The 23,921-nt window shown below is 30.3% G+C and overlaps 2 protein-coding genes and 2 long non-coding RNA genes across 7 annotated transcripts; 3 read left to right on the plus strand and 1 right to left on the minus strand.

Moving 5' to 3' along the window:
- The first annotated feature begins 9 nt into the window (after nt 1–9).
- Nucleotides 10–15,744, plus strand: LOC128667794 (uncharacterized). 3 transcript variants are annotated; one of them, XR_008403749.1, is made up of 3 exons: nt 10–35; nt 13,820–14,026; nt 15,270–15,744. XR_008403749.1 is itself a non-coding variant. In XM_053739363.1 (3 exons), the coding sequence occupies exons 1-3, from the start codon at nt 13,613–13,615 to the stop codon at nt 15,421–15,423; spliced, it is 450 nt and encodes a 149-aa protein (XP_053595338.1). In that variant the 5' UTR covers nt 13,534–13,612; the 3' UTR covers nt 15,424–15,744. The 3 variants fall into 3 exon arrangements, 1 of the variants encoding a protein (XP_053595338.1); XR_008403748.1 differs by lacking the exon at nt 10–35 and adding an exon at nt 11,589–12,429; XM_053739363.1 differs by lacking the exon at nt 10–35 and adding an exon at nt 13,534–13,701.
- Nucleotides 1,652–3,345, minus strand: LOC128667795 (uncharacterized). Its single transcript, XR_008403750.1, has 2 exons — nt 2,437–3,345; nt 1,652–2,039 (listed from the first exon to the last, which is right to left on the minus strand). It is a non-coding gene; the product is annotated as an uncharacterized LOC128667795 (long non-coding RNA).
- Nucleotides 15,745–16,502: 758 nt separating the features above from the next.
- On the plus strand, nt 16,503–17,653 carry LOC128667786 (uncharacterized). Its single transcript, XR_008403746.1, has 4 exons — nt 16,503–16,775; nt 16,998–17,113; nt 17,267–17,428; nt 17,498–17,653. It is a non-coding gene; the product is annotated as an uncharacterized LOC128667786 (long non-coding RNA).
- Nucleotides 17,654–18,420: 767 nt separating this feature from the next.
- LOC103576314 (E3 ubiquitin-protein ligase Hakai) lies at nt 18,421–23,867 on the plus strand. 2 transcript variants are annotated; one of them, XM_053739099.1, is made up of 5 exons: nt 18,421–19,860; nt 19,925–20,032; nt 20,126–20,455; nt 20,527–20,715; nt 23,124–23,867. In XM_053739099.1, the coding sequence occupies exons 2-5, from the start codon at nt 19,931–19,933 to the stop codon at nt 23,781–23,783; spliced, it is 1,281 nt and encodes a 426-aa protein (XP_053595074.1). In that variant the 5' UTR covers nt 18,421–19,860; nt 19,925–19,930; the 3' UTR covers nt 23,784–23,867. The 2 variants fall into 2 exon arrangements, with proteins under 2 accessions (XP_053595074.1, XP_053595073.1); XM_053739098.1 differs by having other exon boundaries at nt 18,421–20,032.
- The last annotated feature ends 54 nt before the right edge of the window (nt 23,868–23,921 follow it).

A 23,921-nucleotide genomic window follows, 5' to 3' on the forward strand; every position in this document is an offset into this window, starting at 1 on the left:
CGTTTTGTTTAATCAGGGAAAAAAGTTTAGTACAGGTAAATAATATTATAATTATTTATAGAATTTTAAATGCATTTTATCAAAAATATTCCAAACACAGATTAATTAAATTTATATACAATATAATGATTGATAAGTTTACTTTTGGTTTTCGATTTAAATATTTTTTGATTTTATTATTTTCTTGACATTAAAAAAGAATCGATTTGATTTCCCTAAAGGTTTTGTTAGGCTTAAAAAATTAATCAATTTTTATAATTTCTGTATTCTGCTTCTTATTGTTATAATTTAATTAGCCGGTGAAATGTAAGAACAAAACTTTCATATAGGAACCTTTTAGGTTACTTTATACTATTAACGTTCTTTAATTCGTTCTCTGATTAATCAGGGTTAGTAATTGATACCTAACTTGGAATTTTATTCGATATAAACATTTGTGATGGACATCGATAAATATGACATTTTCCGCATGAAAAAGAAAAAAATCCTTCAATTTCGTTAAATATCAATATTTGTAATGAAAATTATGCACTTCTATATGATTTCTATTACGAACAAACAGTGCGAACTTGAAATTCTACTGTATGCCATTTTTGACCGCCGATTGAAGAGATAGATTCTAGCAGTCAATTCTGATGATTAATGATAGGATTCGTATGGATCTGATTCAAATGCGATTTTTTTTAGTATTTAACTGTTGTTTATTATGATGCTGCGGTTATTTTTCAATTGACATCGATAGGGCTTGCTGAAGCTGGCACTCATCAATTTTGATTTTCACACTTTTTTTATTTTTCAATGCTCCAATCGTTTGTTCGTTATTGTCCGTCGATTGTTGTTGTTTGTTCGTTTATTGTTTATTTATAATTAAATAATTAAATCTTCAACCTCAATTTAGCCTCCCTTAACATGTCGTCATTTCATTTCTTCCTGTTATCAATCAATTAATATTCATTTTCGTTTGTTCTTTCATAATCTTCGTTTGTTCGATCATAATTAACGTCTTATCGCCTTTTATTATCAATTTTAATTAATTAACATCTCATTACCAGTGTAGCTATGTTGCGCATGCGCATTAATACTTGTGACGCAGTGGGATCTCCTTCCAAATGCCCAGGAACATTTAAATTTAAGATTTATTACAAAAAAAAAGTGAATATCCAATCAAACAAAATATGAACTTTTAATTGTACTTGTTGTTATGAAATTTATATAAAATAATCTATATTGATATTGTGAATAATCTTAATATACAGCATCAATCTGAATAGTTAGTAAATTAGTTATTAATTGATGGAAAATATAAGTGAAAATCTAATTTATCATGCTTTTCAGCGTACGTCTCTACATTCAACGTGAGTGCGTATATATTGTATTTAATTGTGAAAATTTTATGTCTGCAAATTTTTGGTTGTGTATGTGAAGATTTCCTGTGCGTGCATATTTATATATGTTGAATTTTGCAGCAAATTTTCCATTCATTTGTATACATTAGATTATTTTCAGTTTTGATATCTACTGTAAAAATTAGATATCTCAAAAAACGATTTTTTTTTTTTGTTATAATTTTTATAGCCTTATATAATTTATTCTTTGCATAATTTTATTTTTTTTCCTCAAAAGGTTCATTTTTGAGTAAATAAAACGAATATTGATTTTTATGGATATTTATTTATTACTCAAGTATCACAATTCACAGTATTGTGAAATCAAAATATATTCTAATTTGACTTGAACATCGATAAATATCATGAGACCACATAGATAAGTTTAGACGGAAGCACTGTAATAAATAACAAAAATTGTTGTCAGTTGATCCTGCGAGTCAGCCCCAAAACTTCCCGCTGCTTTCGAGCTCCTTGAGTTCGAAATCATTGTTGAGAATACATTTTTGAGCTCTTCGAGCTCGAAAATACTTTTGTATGCCTTTGATTTCGAAAAATAACGTTTACCATTTTTTCTACAACGATATCTCTCGAACGAATTCACCGGTTGAGACGGTTGAGGTGGCAATCGACGCGTTTTATTGAGTTCTAGAGCTAATCAAATTTTTAAATTGATTTATCAAGACGTTTTTGAGAAATTTCAAAAAAACTAAAAAAAACAATTTTTTTTTAATTCTTTCGTTAACGGTTTCTCTTGAACGAATGAACCGATTTTGATGGTTGAGGTGGCATTCGACGCGGCTTACAAAGTTTTAGAGCTGATTAGATTTTGGAATCAATTCATCGAGAAATTAAAAGTTATTCAAAAAAAAACATTTTTGAAAAAATTTTATTTTTGAAATATCTCCAAACATACCCTACCGATTGAACTCAAATTTTCAGTGCTTATAATATTTAACAAGCCGTGTCGAATGATACCCTGACGATTAAAATCAGTTTATCCGTTCAAAAGTTACAGAATATTTACATACGTACGTACGTACATACATACATACACTCGGACATCATCTTGAATCTAGTTAGAATAGTTTCCTAGAACCTCAAAATGTCGACATCTGTTGGAATTCCAATTTTCGCGAATCGGGGTGAAAACAATAACTTCCCAAAATTTTATACGCTGCATACACGCCTGGGTGCGAATAGTCTCGTCCTAAAATAAATTGAAATAGTTAATAATGAGAGGCTAAATAAGGATTGTTAGCAAAAACCTGGTAACCATGTTTATTGCATATTAATGTCAATTTAAAGATTTAACTTGACCAAAATGCGGTTAAAATTGGGCAGCAAATTGCTAGCAAGAGTTGAAGATCAAAATTTTCAGTTAACTTTCTGTTAATTTACACCGTGTGTTATGCTCATGTTGTAGTTAGAAAACTGAACAAAGTTGACGTTTATTTGCTATCAAATTCAAGGATAGTCAGCTCGACAGCTCAAACTTGAATTCGTTTACCTCCAATTTACGACAGACATTTTACGGTAAAATAATAGCAAATTTTTGTTTGAGCACCTTGATTATTTGGATAATAATAATCTTAAGGTGTGATTAATGTAGGTTATGGCATCACTATAAATGATGTTTTTATAAAATTATATCTGATAAAGATAGTTCATGACAAATACAATCTTGTATACTCAAAAATGCTTATTCGGTAATTAAAACAATTTTTGAGTGTACAGAAGTATCTGTGTACACAGTACAGATTATTTTAAACTTCTATTCAAATGTCATTATAGACATAAAATCATTTTGAAATAATTAAAAAATGTAATAGTTGCTGTACTAATTTGTCAATGCTTATGTAAAAATAATTATGTCAATTTTTAATCCGTTTATTAATATAGCAATTATCATAATTACCATCGGATTTTCAATTTTGATTTGGTTTATCGATTATGTTGTTATCGGTTTTTGTGATTCTAAAAAAAAATATTTTCGATTCGTTACTTGTATTTTAATAAAAAAATTAAATTGAACCTTATTATTAGAAATTTAACTCTTTAATCGATATATTATATTCCTATGGTTTTATCAAAATGTTTTGTTGTATTGTATTTTATTTGGTCGAACTATTCATTAATTTCTCAAGGTAAAAGTTTGAAATGCAGTTCTCCTGGCGAAAAAATGAATAGAATTATTTATCTTCAGAACTTTACATATATTAATGAGTTATAGTTACATACAGACATAAGGATCAACATTAGAAATAATTCCATGTTTTGTGGGGTTGAAGGATTAAACAATTCTAACCAGTGAATATTTGATATTATTGTGTCAATTGTTCCTTTTATCGATTTTCTTGATTAACTATTTTTTAATTCGAGACTTAATATTTACATAACCTAAAAGAAAGTATTTCCATGTCAACTAAGAATATTAAATTCTTTTCGAACATGAAAAAATATTCTATCTAATATTCATAAAACCATGAATTTTTTAGGGCCAGTTTTTCAAACCACATTTATTTTTATCCGGGCTTAAATTAAGTTCTAAATACATTAATAATATATAGATATACCAGCTATGGTGTGCCGTCAACATCCCATCAATTTTATACCACACCAAGTAATCTTTACAAATTGATCCTACCGGCATCTGATCCCATCGACAGTTCACTTTAGTTGATAAAAACTTTTGATTATTATTGTGAAAATAATAGAATATTCTCATTATTATTAGTTTAAGATATAAAAACAACTATAAGAATATATTATCTTGGATCGGTAGAATCAATTGTTAGGGATTAGCTGTCATGAAACCACCAGCAATATTAATTTAAACCCGGATAAAAATAAACTTGTACCGAAAAACTGCCCCTTTATTTATAACGATAGTAGGAGTTATAGTTCTTATATTTGTGTAAATCTATATATACATATATATATATGATTGTAATTGTTCATATGACTTTATTGATACGTAAAAATGATTATGATTATCATTAACTAGAAAATTGTTTCCTCTTATTAAAAGAAACGATTTAAAGCGATTAGAACAAAAAAAATTTTAATACTTTTTAATGCTTTTGAATACTTTTAATACTTTTGAATCATCCTTCTTCTGGGCATTCAACATTGCAAATCGTTTCGAACCATTTCTTTTAATCAGGGTCTTTAAGCCATGTTTTGTAGTACAACTGTATCAGAATATATTTTTAACTTCCCGCTAAGAAAATCGATGATTATCAAAAATTTTGGGAAGTTATTGTTTTCACCCCGATTCGCGAAAAATGGAATTCCAACAGATGTCGACATTTTGAAGTTCTAGGAAACTATTCTGACTAGATTCAAGATGATGTCCGAGTGTATGTATGTATGTACGTACGTACGTATGTAAATATTCTGTAACTTTTGAACGGATAAACTGATTTTAATCGTCAGGGTATCATTCGACACGGCTTGTTAAATATTATAAGCACTGAAAATTTGAGTTCAATCGGTAGGGTATGTTTGGAGATATTTCAAAAATAAAATTTTTTCAAAAATGTTTTTTTTTGAATAACTTTTAATTTCTCGATGAATTGATTCCAAAATCTAATCAGCTCTAAAACTTTGTAAGCCGCGTCGAATGCCACCTCAACCATCAAAATCGGTTCATTCGTTCAAGAGAAACCGTTAACGAAAGAATTAAAAAAAAATTGTTTTTTTTAGTTTTTTTGAAATTTCTCAAAAACGTCTTGATAAATCAATTTAAAAATTTGATTAGCTCTAGAACTCAATAAAACGCGTCGATTGCCACCTCAACCGTCTCAACCGGTGAATTCGTTCGAGAGATATCGTTGTAGAAAAAATGGTAAACGTTATTTTTCGAAATCAAAGGCATACAAAAGTATTTTCGAGCTCGAAGAGCTCAAAAATGTATTCTCAACAATGATTTCGAACTCAAGGAGCTCGAAAGCAGCGGGAAGTTTTGGGGCTGACTCGCAGGATCAACTGACAACAATTTTTGTTATTTATTACAGTGCTTCCGTCTAAACTTATCTATGTGGTCTCATGATATTTATCGATGTTCAAGTCAAATTAGAATATATTTTGATTTCACAATACTGTGAATTGTGATACTTGAGTAATAAATAAATATCCATAAAAATCAATATTCGTTTTATTTACTCAAAAATGAACCTTTTGAGGAAAAAAAATAAAATTATGCAAAGAATAAATTATATAAGGCTATAAAAATTATAACAAAAAAAAAAAATCGTTTTTTGAGATATCTAATTTTTACAGTAGATATCAAAACTGAAAATAATCTAATGTATACAAATGAATGGAAAATTTGCTGCAAAATTCAACATATATAGATATGCACGCACAGGAAATCGTCACATACACAACCAAAAATTTGCAGACATAAAATTTTCACAATTAAATACAATATATACGCACTCACGTTGAATGTAGAGACGTACGCTGAAAAGCATGATAAATTAGATTTTCACTTATATTTTCCATCAATTAATAACTAATTTACTAACTATTCAGATTGATGCTGTATATTAAGATTGTTCACAATATCAATATAGATTATTTTATATAAATTTCATAACGACAAGTACAATTAAAAGTTCATATTTTGTTTGATTGGATATTCACTTTTTTTTTGTAATAAATCTTAAATTTAAATGTTCCTGGGCATTTGGAAGGAGATCCCACTGCGTCACAAGTATTAATGCGCATGCGCAACATAGCTACACTGGTAATGAGATGTTAATTAATTAAAATTGATAATAAAAGGCGATAAGACGTTAATTATGATCGAACAAACGAAGATTATGAAAGAACAAACGAAAATGAATATTAATTGATTGATAACAGGAAGAAATGAAATGACGACATGTTAAGGGAGGCTAAATTGAGGTTGAAGATTTAATTATTTAATTATAAATAAACAATAAACGAACAAACAACAACAATCGACGGACAATAACGAACAAACGATTGGAGCATTGAAAAATAAAAAAAGTGTGAAAATCCAAATTGATGGGGGCCAGCTTCAGCAACCCATTTTAAAGTGCGAGGGCGCTGGGGATAACCCAGCCGGGGTGCCATCGAATTGTCCTAAAAGCTAGTTATCTACAGTGCTACTGAACGTCAGTTGCTGTTTGTTCCCTATAGAGCTACGAAGCGGTTGATATTTATGGCGCATGTATTTGATTCCAATGATTGTTTGAGATAGAGGTTTTTTTAGTCTTTCAAATTTAGACACTGCCATATTTCAATGCATTTGACTTGAGAACCATTATAATTTCAGCACCAATGTATTAAATCTCTTATAGATTTAAGAACTATGATTTTTATCATCTCTTATACTATACACCTACATTATGATGAGTCTTGTATTATTCATGGCCGTGTAACTTAGAGAGCTTATAAAAAAATCATCTCTCACTTATAAATACATAGATATTTTAACGCAACATATTTATGTGATTTGCGTATTGAGTGTCAAGCTTATTGGGTACTTGTTATAAGTAATATCAATGTAACCGGCAGCTAATTTGATTTAACTACACAGTAACTTTAAGCCTTCAACTAAATGCTGCCAATATATTACGTCCCCGCAGTTTTTGTAGACCTTGTATGTTTGTGTCCGTAATGCTTAACAACCCTATATTTTCAGCCCAGGTATACTTTGTTGCTATTTTCAAAAATTTTACCGACCGCTACGATTGTCGGTTGTTGCCGATAAAGTAAATTTGGAATGGTAACTTGATAATACATTTAACACTGTTTTTTAAAATTCATACGAGGATACGTCGGTCGGTGCTGCTCTCTTGTGAATATTTCACAGATCTTTTTGTTTCAAATATTTATTATAACCAAATGTTTCTCAAAATTCTGAGAGGTATATTTTCAATGGTTCAAATACAAAAAAATAATTTTTAGAACTTATTAATTAACAATAAGAATGTCAGGACGTTCTAATATAGGAGAAATCCGTCTGTTCAGTAAAAATAAAGTTTGAATTATATTCGTAGCTCAAGATTATTTTTAAAATTTTTGCGTAGAGGTGGGCGGTGCAGAGCGGCCCCCCTAAAATTTTGATCATAAAAAAATTTTTTTTTTTTTGTCTAATTACTATAAATCCGATATATTTCCGCATTTTTAGCTCTACCTATTACACCTAGGGCAAAATGGACCAGCCGAAGATTCTGAAAAAATAATTCTTTCAAATTTTTATCGTCAAGTTAAAAAAAATTTAATATGTTAATCCATTTTTCGGATGATTCTCTATAACTGGGGCAAATTTGGCCTCTAAAAATATTCGAAAATAATAATTTATATTTTAATTGATAAAATTTTTTAAATAATACGAAATGATCTGTAATTTAAAAAATCAAAAAACACGTTTCTATAGGGTTCAAAATAATTACAAATAAGAAATATAGAATTGTTCTTTTTTTTTTTTTTTATTAAATAATAATTAATAATTAAGCTAATCGAGGGGGAACGATTTATCACAACTTAAATAATTTTTTTTGAGTTATATGAAACCAAACATAGTTGTTAAGAGAAAGAAATACATCCTTAATGATGAAAACAATTTAAAAAAAAAAAAAAAAAAAAAAAACTTTTTATCATTTTTTGGAGGGGGCAGCTCTGTCCCACAAAAAAAAAATTTTTTTCCAGAATTTCGGCAAAATGTCCATAAATTTGTTCGAAATAAGACAAAAGTGATCTGATAGTTAAAAACCACAAAAAGTAATAATTGGCTTAGGAGGGCCGCTCTGCCCCACCCTCCCCTATTCATATCTGGTGATCTCTTTTATAGTTTTGGATTTATTTTGGGAACGAAGTTCCTTATGGGGCGTTGCGGAGGGGTATCCTAACTGGCAAAAAACGTTCATAAGGCGAGAAAAAAAATCTGTCTATCGGTTGACCCTGCGGGCCAGCCCCAAAACTTCCCGGTGTTTTCGAGCTCCTTGAGCTCGAAATCATTATTGTAAACACATTTTTGAGCTCTTCGAGCTCGAAAATACTTTCGTATGCCATTGTTTTTGAAAAAAAAAAACCGTTTTTTAGCATTTCTTTTTCCCGCGATATCTCGCGAACGAATTAACCGATTTTGATGGTTAAGGTGGCAATCGACGCATTTTATCGAATTCTAGAGCTGAGTAGATTTTGAAGTCGATCGTTACAGTCGTTTCTGAGAAATCACTAAAAAACTAAAATAAATTTTTTTTTTTTCGTAATTCGCCAATATTTTCGAGTCTACTTGATCAAATGATCTGAAATTTTTAGGAAAGTTGACGGCCAACAAACTCTTTCGATTGCCACCTTAACCATCTAATTCGGTTCATTACTTTAAAAGTTACAAAGAGTTTACACACACACGCACACACACACACACACACACACACACACACACACACACACACACACACACGCGCGCGCGCGCACACACATACACGCACTCGGACATTATTCTGAAAATAGTCAGAATATCTTCCTAGGACCTCAGTACTTCGACATCTGATGAAAACTCGATTTTCGAAAATCGAGGTAAAAATAATTACTTCCCGAATTTTTCGAAAATCGTCGTAAGATTTGTATGTATAGTCTATGTATGATGGCTATACAGTGTCTAATGTATAGTCTACGGTATGACTGTTAGTATAGTCGAGAAGATGAAAACCTACGGTAAATAGTCACAGGTCTCCTAAAAATATGGTTGATGGCTTAAACGATCCGAAATGGCTTCTAGAGAAAACATTGTTTGGATTTTTTCTGGACAAGAAAATTACAATTGTTAAAAACAAAAAACCGTTAAGCAAATTAACCGTCCATCTTTTTGGCCAGAAAAAATTCTGGTGTCATCTAGACACTTCAAAGAATATGATTTTTTGGTAATGAAAGTTGTATCACCATTTTTCAAAAAGTTATTCAATTGTTAATTAACATTTTTTTACGGGTTTGTGTTATAATAAAAGGCGGTATAAAATTTTAAATAATTAATCTATAAATTTTTTGCTTCTTAAAGCCCTTTTTATAAACATACTCAACAAGATAACGTCATGAAAGTTTATAAATTACTTTTTTTTCATTCATTATTAATTTTTGAAGTAACGAAAAAATTAAAATTCTAAATAATGTATGTTAAATAATTTTTTTTGAAACTTTAAGCTATTACTGATTTCATATACTTGTTAGGCATTATATGATTACTTTTCAAATTTTTTCATGCCATTTGTTTATAAATTTTTTTATTAATTAAATATTTTAGAAAAATTTTTTTTCACCATATTGTTAGCGTAAGAAAATAATGATTTTTAAAAAATAATTTTTTCTTAAAAACAATATCTTATTGTTTATATTCGTTTCTTTCATATTTGGATTATTTTAATAAATAATTCAGAAATCGTTTTTTTTTTAAATCATAATTAGCATTTCTAAACACACTACTGGAAAAAATTCAAGGATAAAAAAAAATCTGAAATTTTTGGGCGATTTTCAACAGCCCATGTAGGAACTTACAAGCTCTGACAACGGGGCTAAGCACGGACCAGGACTGGGTAACCCAGCTCTGGCTCCCCAGTGTCGGCCCTAGCTGAGGCCCAGGACTGGGCAACCTAGCTCTGGCTTCCCAATGTCGGCCCTAGCTTAGGTCCAGTCGTGGGCAACCTAGCGCTGGCTTTCCATCCTTGGCCCGAGATTAAACCAGAACTAGTAAGCCCAGCTCTGGCTTCCCAATGTCGGCCCTAGCTTAGGTCCAGTCGTGGGCAACCTAGCGCTGGCTTTCTATCCTTGGCCCGAAATTAAACCAGAACTAGTAAGCCCAGCTCTGGCTTCCTAGTGTCGGCCCTAGCTAAGGCCCAGTCGTGGGCAACCTAGCGCTGGCTTTCCGCTGTTGGCCCCAAACGAGACCCAGTCATGGGTAACCCTGCTCTAGCTCTTCAATATTGGCCCAAGCTTGAACCAGAACTAGTTCACCGAGCTTTGGGTTTCCACGGTAGACCCTAGCTAGGACCCAGCTATGAATAACTTTTACCCATACAGGAAGCCCCCGAGTTGAACGACGGGGCCATGCCTGGGACATTATTGGGAAGCCCGTCTTGGCAAACCTATACTGTCCCATGCCTGGGCCATAACTGGTTAATTAGTATTGGCCATTCCAATGATTACCCAGGCTTGAGCCAAGACTGAATACCCTAGCTTTGGCCAACCCTAGAGTCACCCTAACATGGGCCAAGATTGAATAACCTAGCCTCGGCCGTTGGATGGTTACCCTAACATCGGCCAACACTAGATAACCTAGCCTTGGCCAAGCCGAGAGTCACCCTAACTTGGGAATTATGGTGGTAGAGTAAGATAATTAAGCTGGGTTCTTGATAAATAATCAATTAAATTTAATAAATTTTATTTTAAAAAATTATGTAATTATAATATAAATAATACGAAATTATTTTTTTCTTTCTTAATCGAAAATATAGATTAAATTGCTCTTTATATTTCATAAAACCGAGTAGTTGTAGTAAAATGAACAAGTAGAACACATAAAAGTTTCAATTGAACGTTAGTAGGTTCGTCCAGTAGCCAGCGTTCAAACCCAGCAATCAGAAGGACGGCAGTTCGCGCCCAGAGCCCAGCAGAATTTTCACCGAGTTTTTTTCACGTTATTTACTTCACTTAAATAGTTTAAACGTTAATGATCACAAACTCTAGTACTTTAATAATAATAAATTTTTTTTTTGAATTGAATTTATGTGTTTTTTCGATGCATGGGCCAAGTCTGGCAACCAAGCATGGGCCAGGCCTGGCAACCAAACATGGGTCAGGTCTGACAACCAAGGTTGGGCCAGGTCTGGCATGCAAGCATGGGTCAGGGCTGGCAACCAGGCTTGGCACCCAGTTATCATTCCAGACTTCTACCAAGGCTGGAACAAGGCTGGCTTACAAGCTTGGCCCAGAGTTCAACATAGTTGAACCAAGCCTGAGCCAAGCCTGGGCCCGTCGTACTTTCCTGTCTGGGTCGGGACAACAGATTTTTAGCGTCTCCCAAAAAAATTGTTACAATGCAGTGATTTTTTTTAAGCGAAAAAGTTTGTCTTTTCTTTTCAAAATTTTCATTTTTAATTTGTAATTAAACAGTGTCTTGCATCATTAATTCAAACTATTTTTGAAAAATTGAGCATAATCAGTACGATATGTTCGAAGATATTGCAAAAATCAAAATTTTCAAATATGTTTTTTTTCGGATAACTTGTAAAGTACTTCATGGATTCATTCCAAAATATATCCAGCTCTAAAATTTACAAGGTACGTCGAGTGCCACCTCAACCATCAAAATCGGTTAATTTATTTCAAAATAAACCGTTATCGAAAGAATTGCGAAAAATTGTTTCTAATTAAATTCAAATTGTTTAACTAATCAATTAAAGTTGTTTTTGAACGTTAATGATTAAGAAACTGGATTGAATGCCACCTTGAACGTCAAAATCGGTTCATTATTATAACCGGGCAGCGTTGGTATACGACATGAGAGTGCGGCTCTCTCGCTGTCTCTGTCTGAATTTGGTCTTTCTCTGTCTCTCATATTACAGCCTGATTGCTAAGTTTGGCTGGGTTAAGCGCTAGACCACAGGGGATGATTTCGCGCAGCAGGTGACCGTAAGTCGGTCATGTGCGCATAATTAGGTAGGGGTCATCGGAGGTTGGGACCTGAGACGTCTCGATCAGGATCGACATTCAAGTCCAAGCTATCGACTCGACATTCAAGTGCAGGCAATCGATTCAAGTGCAGGCGATCGATTCAAACGACACTCAAGTCAAAGTGCTGATACATACAGCCTCGTTACTCGTTGCTCGATTGTGAAAACTGTAAAAATTCTAAATTATTTTGCTCTCTCTATAAACTGGTTTATAAAACCAAATTTTGTTAAGTTGATTATCTAAGTGATTTGTGTGAGAGTATCCAGCACCAAGTCCAACATCAACAGCCAGGATCCGGAAGAGAAGGTCCAACATGCAGCGGCGTCCAATACCATCAGTACGTCGAACACAATAAAATCCAGATAAGATTTATGATAAAATTATTATATTTTTATATCTCTCTCTTCAACGTCAATCTAGTGTGAATAATTATTATTTATTTCCCATGTCCATTAAATCGTTACATGTAAATAAATTTATTTTGTTGTCACTAGACACTTATTTATTCATAGAAGAAATTTAATTTATATAAAGGGGAAATTTGTAAATATTTGGGGATTTGGTTAAATAAAATTAATTATATATAATAATTAAATTAAGTCTCAAAGAAATTACTTTTCATCACCAGTGTCTTAGAGAATAAGTTTAATTTCAGCCGCGTGTCCGGTCAAAACGAGTCGACCTACTCTCTGAGATCTATTTCCCGCATTTCAGAACCAGCGATATAATAATTATAATTTATATTTATAATTAATAATTAATTATTGAATCGGGAAATTTTGTAACTGTGGTTCGTGGCTACTGGACACGAAGTAGCCAAGGTCACCGTTATATTATTTCTAAAGATATTGATGACGATAAGTTAAAAAAATAATATTTTATACCATTTCTTTCGGATAAATAATAATAAAATGTACTAAAATATGTTCAAAATCATTCCAACTGTTAGTCTTATTGGTCTCTCTTGATCACCTCATAATTAAATGCAACTTCATCTTTAATTTAAATATAAATAAAAGAGCTGATTCCATTTTGAAATTGATCTATATATCAAGAGGTTGAAAGTTATATTTGTATAACTATTTTTTATACAAAATTTTATTTTAAAACATTCTCAAAATCTACCTGACCAATCGAATTTAAATTCATAGGGCTTCTGTTAAATGTAGAATCCTTTTATATTCCTTTGTATCATTTCAATAGGACGGTTTGCTTAAAAGTTTTAAGATATTGAAACACATACATACACGCGCAGAAATCCATCTGGAAATCATCAGGATAGCTTCTTAGGACTTAAAAACGTCAAAATTTGATAAAAACTCAATTTTCGAAAATCGGACTGAAATCATTAACTTCCCGAATTTTCATTGCGGGAAGTTAAAAATTGTCCTAGGATTTAAATATTATCCAACCATTGACAAAATTGGTTGTATCTATTTAATACCGGTCTCTTTGCGTAACGTCTTCAGAACATAGAAAAAAAAATTATGGTTCTTCTATCCATGATATTATAGTAAAACATGTGTAGTAGCGAGTACTCGATATGTGCTAAAGGGCACTACATAAATAGTACTGATTTTACTATACGTGTGGTTCAGGTTATTCCAAGGTTATTCCTTTACTCCAATTTGTAGTAACCTAAACTACAGCTGCTGTTGTAGCAGCTATAATTTCTTGTCCGTGAAAGTTTACTTTTTATAAAAAAATTTATTATGTGTGTATTTCAGATATATAAGATGCTATGAACGTCGAGCTCACGGTTGTCCTGCTCGGGGAAAAATAACAAATGATGAACTTGATTTATCGATCGTTCATAACCATGTAAGAAATCCTCAGTTGCAGAAATATTGCATCTTTCAAGATGCATTGTTTATTGCGGCAACGGCACGCCCTTATAGATCCCTGAAAGTTATATTTGACCATTTGAGTGTGCAGTAAGTTTTTTCAGTAGCTACGATTTTTTTTTCGACACATGCATGCACTTATATAAATATATATATATATATATTTACATATATTGTGTCATTTTAAGGCTATATTTTTTTTTTACTGCTATACCTGAAAATCTGGAAGTATAAAGAAAATAAAAAATTATGCCGCTGGTCTAAAGGGTTTAAGTCTAATAGCGGCTTAGCTCATCAAAAAATTCGATTTATCATTTAAATAACACGAGAAATTTTTTGTTTTTAACTTTGAGTATTTTTAACTCGTGAACAAATCAATAGATTGAATTGACTAATACACATTTTTATAAGAAATTGAACACTCGACAAAAAAGGTCCTATCATTTTTCGATCGATCCATCTGTTCTAAAGGTTATTAGAGCTCGAAGTCAAGTTATAGTAAATTTCGAGATCTTTTTACTTTTCCGGCAAAACTATCAGACTTATCATAAAATGTTGTAAGGTCTTTTTTGTTGACGATTTTATTTTCTAAAAATTATTATCAGTACAGTTTTTTCAAATTCCGCATTGTTTTCTAGTTATTTTAATTTCAATATCAAGCTCTTGTAATCGATCAGAACACTACTTTTTTAAGAGCTTGATATTAAAATTAAAATAACTAGAAAACAATGTGGAATTTGAAAAAATTTAACTGATAATAATTTGTAGGAAATAAAATTTTGTACAAAAAAAATCCTATAATATTTTGTGATAATTCTGATAGATTTGCCGAAAAAGTAAAAAGATCTCGTAAAAATACTCTAAGTTAAAAAAAAAATTTCCCGTATTATTTAAATGAGAAATCGAATTTTTTGATGAGCTAAGCCGCTATTGGACTTCAAACCTTTAGCCCAGCGGCACAATTTTTAATTTTCTTTATACTACCAGATTTTCTGATATACTAGTAAAAAAAAAATTTAGCCTTAAAATGACACACTCTAATATTTATTTATATATATATATATATATATATATATATATATATATATATATATATATATATATGTTTGTATGCATGTATGTATATCTACAATTATAATTCCCATGCTGTATCATCAAGTTTAACTATTTTGTTTTTTTTTCGAGTATGGTCTTCTATTATTAAAAATTTGATTTATTTTTTTATCTTTTCATTAAACTTATTCTTTATTCTGTCTACCAAATGCGAATTTTCTCATTATCTACTTGAATTCACGTTAATATCGGATGAATAAACATATATTCTTATATATAGAAATCATGAAGCAGCGTCACAATTCACATGGCGGAAAATGCAGCCGCTTATGGAAAGTTGGCGCCGCAGTGACCGACCACCTCGTCCACCGATTCCAAGCAATCTACAACAGTTTGCCGATTTTTTAAACATGCCACAGTGGGCCTATAATTAACTTTACTATGAATAATTTTTAGTTTTAAATAATTCACCAGAAATAATAAATATAGTCATAAATTTTAACGATTTGAGAAAAATCTCTGCTCCAATTTTTTAAATGTACATCAATAATAAATTATGAAGCAGAAAAATTAATTATTTAATTAATAAAATTTTACTGAAGTAATCATTACAGAAAAAAAAATTAATCAGTTGATAATAAAATAATTGCACATTAAATTTTTGTCAATAAACAATTAAATTATTGCACTTCAGTTTAATGGTACGGTGTTACAAATTTTTTTTAATTAGTTGGATTTATTTTTTAATTAATGAACACGGGGTTATCGATATTCACAATCGATATAATTGCGGTCTTAGTTTTTACTTTTCATCATTTTTTTTCTATTTTTTTTATAGTAAAAAAAAAAAAGTAATAAATTTAAAAAAAAAAAAACAAGTATTTTTTCCTCCTTCAATTAACAATTAATTTATAAAAATAATTAATATTTATAATAATAATTATTCGACAATATTTTATTTACTTATAAATGTTTTACATACTTGCGAGACTTTTTAGTTTATTTTTATCAAATTCGAAATTTAATTAATTTATCAACTAATTAATTAATCAATTAATTATTTTAACGTTGCACACTAATAGATTTTACGAATTTAAATAAGCAATAAATAATGCATACTTTTGCAACTAATTGAAAAAAAAATAATTCAGTAAATTATTTACACAGACCACCCGTTTATTTAATAATTTTTGTATTTTCTCTCGTATTGAATTTATTACAGTTTTTATTATTATTTTAATCATATTATTTATTTACGAATTAATTTATCAAATTTACACAAATATGGACACTGTTAAAAATAAAAAAAAAGTACGGAACGTATCGGAAATGAAGTCGTAAAATCAAAGTGTATTTTTTTATATTTGTAAATATTTTTACCTATCAAAAAAAGTAATAATAATCAACGAAATAATTAAAATTTATCATCATTACAAACTAATAATAATTTTATTTAAAAATTATTTAATTTTTTTTTTTCACACATATAAAATTATAAATAAATAGAGTAAATAATTAATAAAATATAATTCATAAAAAATGCACGTATTAATTTTTTCATATTCGTCCTTTTTTTAAATTTGATTTTACCAATTATTGACTCTAATATTCTATTTATTAATAATTTTAAATTTATCTGATATCTGCTACATTCACACTTATCTTGTAATTTACAATAAAATAGATTTGATTTATTGCAATAATAGAAGTGACAAAAACTGGGTTAATAATTAAGAAAAATGGTCGGCACATGTTTTTCAATGTGTTCAGGAAAAGAATGACGTCTGTAAGTTTAAAAAAAAATAATCACAATAATACAATTTCCCTAATCAAAAACTGCGATTGAAAAATTCTAATTGGGTTTTAATTGGAACTTTCCGATTGGCTCAATCGGTTTGAATCGAGTTTAAGCGAAAAATAATAAATTTATTTTCCGATTTAATCTGATAAAAAAATTTAAATCGGATTTAATGAACGTTGTGATAAAATTATTTAATAATATTTTCAGAAGAGAACGAGAAGGTTTATTACGCATTTCAGAGATCGATGGAAAACCTAAAAATCAAAGGCACAAAAAAGCTGATTCCACTAAAATAATGAAATGTTTTCAAAGATCCAGTGTAGGTAAGTCATTTGCGGATGATCCTAGTGAGTTGAGACCAGATCCAGTACTTATGCTCACTGTCAGATATTTATTTAACAAGTACATTTATTAACTAAAATAATTTATCTGTCAAAAAATAACCCATATTAATTAAATATGATATGTTTTTCCAGAGTTTCACTCCAAAAAGGCATACGCTGGAGCTTAATTTATGAATTAACATTCAACAGGATCCGGGCAATAAAACAAGACATGATCATATAGAGATTAGATTCAACCAAAAGCATTAAAATTTTAGAACCAGTTTTTAAATTTCATATTTATGCTGCTGAAAGGTAAAAAAAAAAATTCAATCATCATTTATTTATTGAACTTATCTATTACAACAAATATTCTGTTTTAAGAATACGGAAGAGACCTTTAAGGAATTTTGTTCACAAATTAAATGATCAGCATTTACTGGAATTAAACGATTAGTCGTCCTGTACGACGATATCAATTATGCCAGCGCTGACGTTCACGAGGAAAAGAAACCAACGAATTAATTGGAAAAAAAAAAAAAAAAACAATTTACCAACTACCATTGAAACTGTATACCTCTTGCTTTATGAATTTGTAATAAATTTATACCATAATTTAAAATGTTACATAAGTATTTTTAGCAATAATATTACCATTCAAGTAATTGAATCAAAATAAAAAAGAAGAGAAACGAATTTAAAAAATATATATATACATAATGAAAACAAAAAATGTAAAACAGGTCTAATAAAAGTTATTGTTGATGATAAATCTTTGAGTTAATTAATAAAATACTGTGTACTAAAATTAAAAACTTACATTTAACATGTATCTTATTATAACAATATAACAATATAAAATATCAATAATTGTAATTAATGAACTGGAACAAAATATCCAATTTAAGGACATTAATATGTAAACATATACATATGAGCCAATTTTTTAAAGAATAATAATAATGAGCTACGGATAATTATAATAAAATTTTGGAAATATTAGTTTTTAAACTTGAAAAAATAAGACTTTTACTTTTACTTGAAATTTAGGTTTGAAAATGTCAAAGAATTTAAATTAAAAAATTAAACTTAAATCATATTTAAAATCCTTCTTTGCAATTAAGTTTTTCAATAATTTATTTCAAAGAATTGAAATTATTTGTTTTAAACGTGAGAATCTGACTATAACTTGCTCGTATTCTAAATTTTAACCACTCCCTTTCTTTCTGCAGTAAACTGTTTTGAAATTACCATTAAATTACCTACTTTGCCAACCGAAATGATAAAATTACAACAGTCAATACTGTATTTATAAATAGCAACAAAGTATACCTGGGCTGAAAATATAGAGTTGCTAAGCATTACGGACACAAACATACAAGGTCTACAAAAACTGCGGGGACGTAATATATTGGCAGCATTTAGTTGAAGGCTTAAAGTTACTGTGTAGTTAAATCAAATTAGCTGCCGGTTACATTGATATTACTTATAGCAAGTACACAATAAGCTTGACACTCAATACGCAAATCACATAAATATGTTGCGTTAAAATATCTATGTATTTATAAGTGAGAGATGATTTTTTTATAAGCTCTCTAAGTTACACGGCCATGAATAATACAAGACTCATCATAATGTAGGTGTATAGTACAAGAGATGATAAAAATCATAGTTCTTAAATCTATAAGAGATTTAATACATTGGTGCTGAAATTATAATGGTTCTCAAGTCAAATGCAGTAAAATATGCCAGTGTCCAAATTTAAAAGACTAAAAAAACCTCTATCTCAAATAGTCATTGAATTCTAAATACATCTGAAATAAATATCAAAGAAATTTAACGTTATAGGGAATATGTAACTACTGACATTTATTGACACAGCACTTAACTACCATTGTTGATAATTTAATGGTAACCGTAATTATAAAGCTGCTAAGCATTACGGACACAAACATACAAGGTCTACAAAAACTGCGGGGACGTAATATATTGGCAGCATTTAGTTGAAGGCTTAAAGCTACTGTGGAGTTAAATCGAACTAGCTGCCAATTGCATTGATATTACTTATGACAAGTACATAATTAGCTTGACACTTAATACATAAGTCACTTAAATATGTTGCGTTATAATATCTATGTATTTATAAGTGAGAGATGATTTTATATAAGCTTTCTAAGTTACACGGTCATGAATAATACAAGACTCATCATAATGTAGGTGTATAGTATAAGAGATGATAAAAATCATAGGTCTTAAATCTATAAGAGATTTAATACGTTGGTGCTGAAATTATAGTGGTTCTAAAGTCAAATGCATTGAAATATGGCAGTGTCTAAATTTGAAAGACTAAAAAAACCTCTATCTCAAACAATCATTGGAATCAAATACATGCGCCATAAATATCAACCGCTTCGTAGCTCTATAGGGAACAAACAGCAACTGACGTTCAGTAGCACTGTAGATAACTAGCTTTTAGGACAATTCGATGGCACCCCCCAGCCGTCAGAAAGGTGGTCTCGAATACTTGACAATAGCAACCCTGTAATCAATTTTAGTGTTTAGCAATAAACTTAAAGTCATCAGTAAATTATTTTTTTTTTGCAAATAATATTATTATAAACATAGATATATTAATACTTTCTGACTAAATTTAAAGTTAATACCTTCGTAAATGTACTTCCAGTTTGTTTACTTTAAGTCAATCAAATTTTTCATAATGATTTCTAATATAACCTAAAAAAAATTGAGTACGTTTGACTATTAATAAAAATAAACTGCTTATTAATCTCAAAAACAATTAAATTTTGTTAGTGATTAATGGATGAAGACAGTGGTAAAAGAATGAGAGGTAGAGCACGTGGTAGAGCTCGTGGGCGTGCTCGAGGGCGAATACGAGGTCGTACAAAAAAAGCTGTTAAGGTGTTTCAACTATTTTTATTAGTGTTTTAAATTTAACTTTTTTTTCTCATTGACTAATAATTATCATATTTTATTTTCATTATTTGCTAAAAGATAATTGAAAGCGATGAAGAAGATACTCCTCAAGTAACGGAACAAATTCAAAAAGAACCCGAAGAAATAGAAACCGAACAGTCTAATCTAGAAGGTTTTCACGATCAACAGCAATCACAACCACCTTCGACAGAACATCAGTTCGATTTAGAGGCAGATATATCACAGTTGGAAGCGCCAACTTTCACTACAATAAATCGTGGTCCTCCAGAGCCTATGCTGCGCTTGCGATGGGATCACCGTGTTAATCTTATTGGAGAAAAAGTTCTTAACCCGATGATTCATTGTTGCGACAAATGTCTTAAACCAATTCTTATTTATGGGCGTATGGCAAGTATTTTTTAATCTTTCGACTTGATAACATTAAATTTTTGAATATTATCATTTTAATCTGACAATAGATACCATGCAAACACGTATTTTGTTTATTTTGTGGTAAACGAGAAGATAAAATGTGTCCTCGATGCATGGAAAAAGTCTCTCGAGTTGAACAAACAGGACTTGGTACAGTATTTATGTGCACTCATGGAGGTACTAGATATGGTAACGCTGGTTGTCGTAGAACTTATCTTAGTCAACGTGATTTACAAGTAATATAAATATTTTTCGCTGCATACTAATAAAATCAATAGGGTGGTCCGTTTGGAACGACTATTTTTTTCTTTCACTTCTATTTCAAAATATTGTTGTAGACAATGAAAAAAAATTTCTCAAAAAATTCAGCTTTCAATTTTAATTTTAAGTGCTTTACATTAGATTTTCAAATTTTCCCATTTAAAATACATAAGAAAGTTAAGATTTTTTTTTTTAATTCTCTATAGCTCAGCCGCATTTCAAGTTATCAGGCCATCATTTACAGCATTTTGTAGGTAATTTAATACTCTCCAAAAGTCTCCTGAGTAAATTTACTGATATTTTAATTGTTTTTTTTTTTTTTTTGTATTGGTTCTTGAAATCGTTTTTTTAATAATAATGTGGGTTTTTAGTTGATATTGACTAAATAGCGAAGTACACAATAAAAATGTAGATAATGATTCTTTAGGAAATTTAATTCTCTACAGAAAAGGTCCTTTTAGTTAAGTGGCTCAAATTCTTCGATCATGTGATGTAGCGATTTTATTAATTTTACAAATTTATCAAATTTCACCTTTCTAATTTTTATGAATGGCTTGAATTAATAAAAAGAAAATTATTATTGATTTAAAATTAAAATTAAAAGGCATTTGATCAAATTAAAAAAAAATATATTTTATTTACAAAATTAATAAAATCGCTATATCACATCAACGAAGAACTTGAACCACTTAACTGAGAGGACCTTTTTTTGTAGAGAATCAAATTTTCTAAAAAATCGTCATCTACATTTTTACAGTAAATTTAGTTATTTAGTCAATATCAATTAAAAACCCAAATTATTATTGAAAACATGATTTTCCGAACCATTACAGAAAAAACAATCAGAATCTCAGTAAAATTACTTTGGAGACTTTTGCAGAGTATTAATTTACCTACAAAATGCCGCAAACGGCGGCCCGATAACTTAAAATGCAGCTGAACTATAGAGAATTTAGAAAGAAATTTTAACTTTCTTATTTTTTTTAAATGGGAAAACTTGAAAACCAAATGTAAAATACTTAAAATTAAAATTAAGAGCTGAAATTTTCAGGAAATTTTTAACTTCCCGCTAAGAAAATCGACGGTTTTCAAAAATTTCGGGAAGTTATTGTTTTCACCCCGATTTTCGAAAATCGAGTTTTCATCAGATGTCGACGTTTTGAGGTCCTAGGAAGCTCTTCTGACTATTTTCAGAATGATGTCCGAGTGTCCGAGTGTGTGTGTGCGTGCGTGTGTGTGTGTGTGTGTGTGTGTGTGTGTAAACTCTTTGTAACTTTTGAACTAATGAATCGATTTGGATGGTTGAGGTGGCAATTGAAAGAGCTTGTTGGCCATCAACTTTCCTGAAAATTTCAGATTATTTGATCGAATAGACTTGAAAATACTTGCGAATTACGAAAAAAAAAAAAATTTTTTTTTCAGTTTTTTATTGATTTCTCAAAAACGACTTATACGATCAACTTCAAAATCTAATCAGCTCTAGTACTCAATAGAACGCGTCGATTGCCACCTCAAACATCAAAATCGGATAATTCGTTCGAGAGTTATCGCGGGAGAAAGAAATGGTGAAAAACGGTTTTTTCTAAATATTTTCGAAACGACTGACGCGATCGATTTCAAATTTTAATCAGCTCTAGAATTCAATAAAACGCGCCGATTGCCACGTCAACTATCAAAATCGATTGATTAGTTCAAAAGATATCGGCGTTGAAAAGTTAAAAAAATAACATTTTATGTTATTTTTTCCGGATAAATCATAATATAACGTACTAAAGTGTGCCTTATATCATACCAACTCATCTTTTTTATGGTTTCTTTTGATCATATAATGTCATCGAACTCGGTTTTTAGTTTAAATCATATTATCAACAAAAAAATCGATAAAACGTAGTTTTTAATATTTTTATCGGATATTTCATATTTTATTGTTTCTTACATGAGTCAAAACTTATTTAAATCTTGATTTTGATCCCTGACATTGATTTCTGCCTCAATACACTTAATTTACTGAACATAATCAGGAACTAAATTTTAAAAACCGCTTCATTGATGATTTTCGTTTCTTAAATTTTCAAACTTCAGCATAACAGGTAACTTGTTAGAGCTTGAAAAGATCGTAAAAAAACAATTGCATGTGATAGCATTCTGAGCTCGAAGAGCTCGAAAATATATCTACACTAATGTTTTCGAGCTCTTCAAGGCCGAAAACAGCGGGAAGTTTTGGGGCTGGCCCGCAGGGTCAACCGACGCCCAGATTTTTTTTCATTGTTTATAACGATATTTTGAAATGAGAGTGAAAGAAAAAAATAGTCGTTCCAAACGGACCACCCTAATAATTAATACAATTATTATTATATTATCAATTATTTATTACAATTTTCAGGCTCATATAAATCATCGACATGTATCAGGTCCAACGCAGCCTATTCAAGGAATCCAAGTTGATCCACCACAATATCTTCATCAAAAACCAGATATTGATTCACAAGTAGGAAAAGTCTTATCTTCATCAGTTTCTTCGGTTCGAATTAAACAAGTACCCTCTCATATGGTACAGCCTGTAATGGGCAATGATCCTCGCGTTAATTCCATAGTAAATCAATCGTCTCTTGAACATCGCCAGCAACATCGATCACAACAGATTATGTCAATGCAAAGCTATTCTCAAAATTCAGTATCTTTGCCAACTAATCCTCCAATGAGAACAAATCTCATAACTGTACCTATTCAAGATACTGCAATAACTGCTCATGATATGCATTCTCAGCCAACCCATTATTATCCTCCACAACCATCACAAGTAAGTTATGGAGGATATAATGTACCACCACCAGTTTCACAGGCGCAAAACTATTACCCCGCACAACACTCTGGACAAGTGTCTTATGCGGTGGCACAGTCGCAACAGCAGTACGTAGTTTCGGGTCCAGCATCCATCCGTCCTTCACCTAATGGTTACATGCAAGATGCTCAGTATGCACCACCACAACAAATTCCTGTGCCACAATCTCAATGGTCTCAGCATCGTCAATTTTATAGATAAATACGATGCTGTTTTTTTTTTTTTGTTTTTTAAGTAATTTTCAATTAGATGTTTAGTTTAATCGATAATTTATTTTTTAATGAAAAAAAAAAAAAAAAACGAGGAAAGTCTTGTTAACACTTATGACATTGAATTGTT

This window comes from Microplitis demolitor, chromosome 5, assembly GCF_026212275.2.
Source record: "Microplitis demolitor isolate Queensland-Clemson2020A chromosome 5, iyMicDemo2.1a, whole genome shotgun sequence".
Taxonomy (NCBI): domain Eukaryota; kingdom Metazoa; phylum Arthropoda; class Insecta; order Hymenoptera; family Braconidae; genus Microplitis; species Microplitis demolitor.

Coding starts and splice junctions, on each gene's coding strand:
- LOC128667794 (XM_053739363.1), top strand. CDS start 13,613: ATGTGTAGTAGCGAGTACTCGATATGTGCTAAAGGGCACTACATAAAT. Junction 13,702..13,819: donor GTGGTTCAGGTTATTCCAAG/GTTATTCCTTTA, acceptor TGTGTATTTCAG/ATATATAAGATGCTATGAAC. Junction 14,027..15,269: donor TTTGACCATTTGAGTGTGCA/GTAAGTTTTTTC, acceptor TCTTATATATAG/AAATCATGAAGCAGCGTCAC.
- LOC103576314 (XM_053739098.1), top strand. CDS start 19,931: ATGGATGAAGACAGTGGTAAAAGAATGAGAGGTAGAGCACGTGGTAGA. Junction 20,033..20,125: donor GTACAAAAAAAGCTGTTAAG/GTGTTTCAACTA, acceptor ATTTGCTAAAAG/ATAATTGAAAGCGATGAAGA. Junction 20,456..20,526: donor TTCTTATTTATGGGCGTATG/GCAAGTATTTTT, acceptor ATCTGACAATAG/ATACCATGCAAACACGTATT.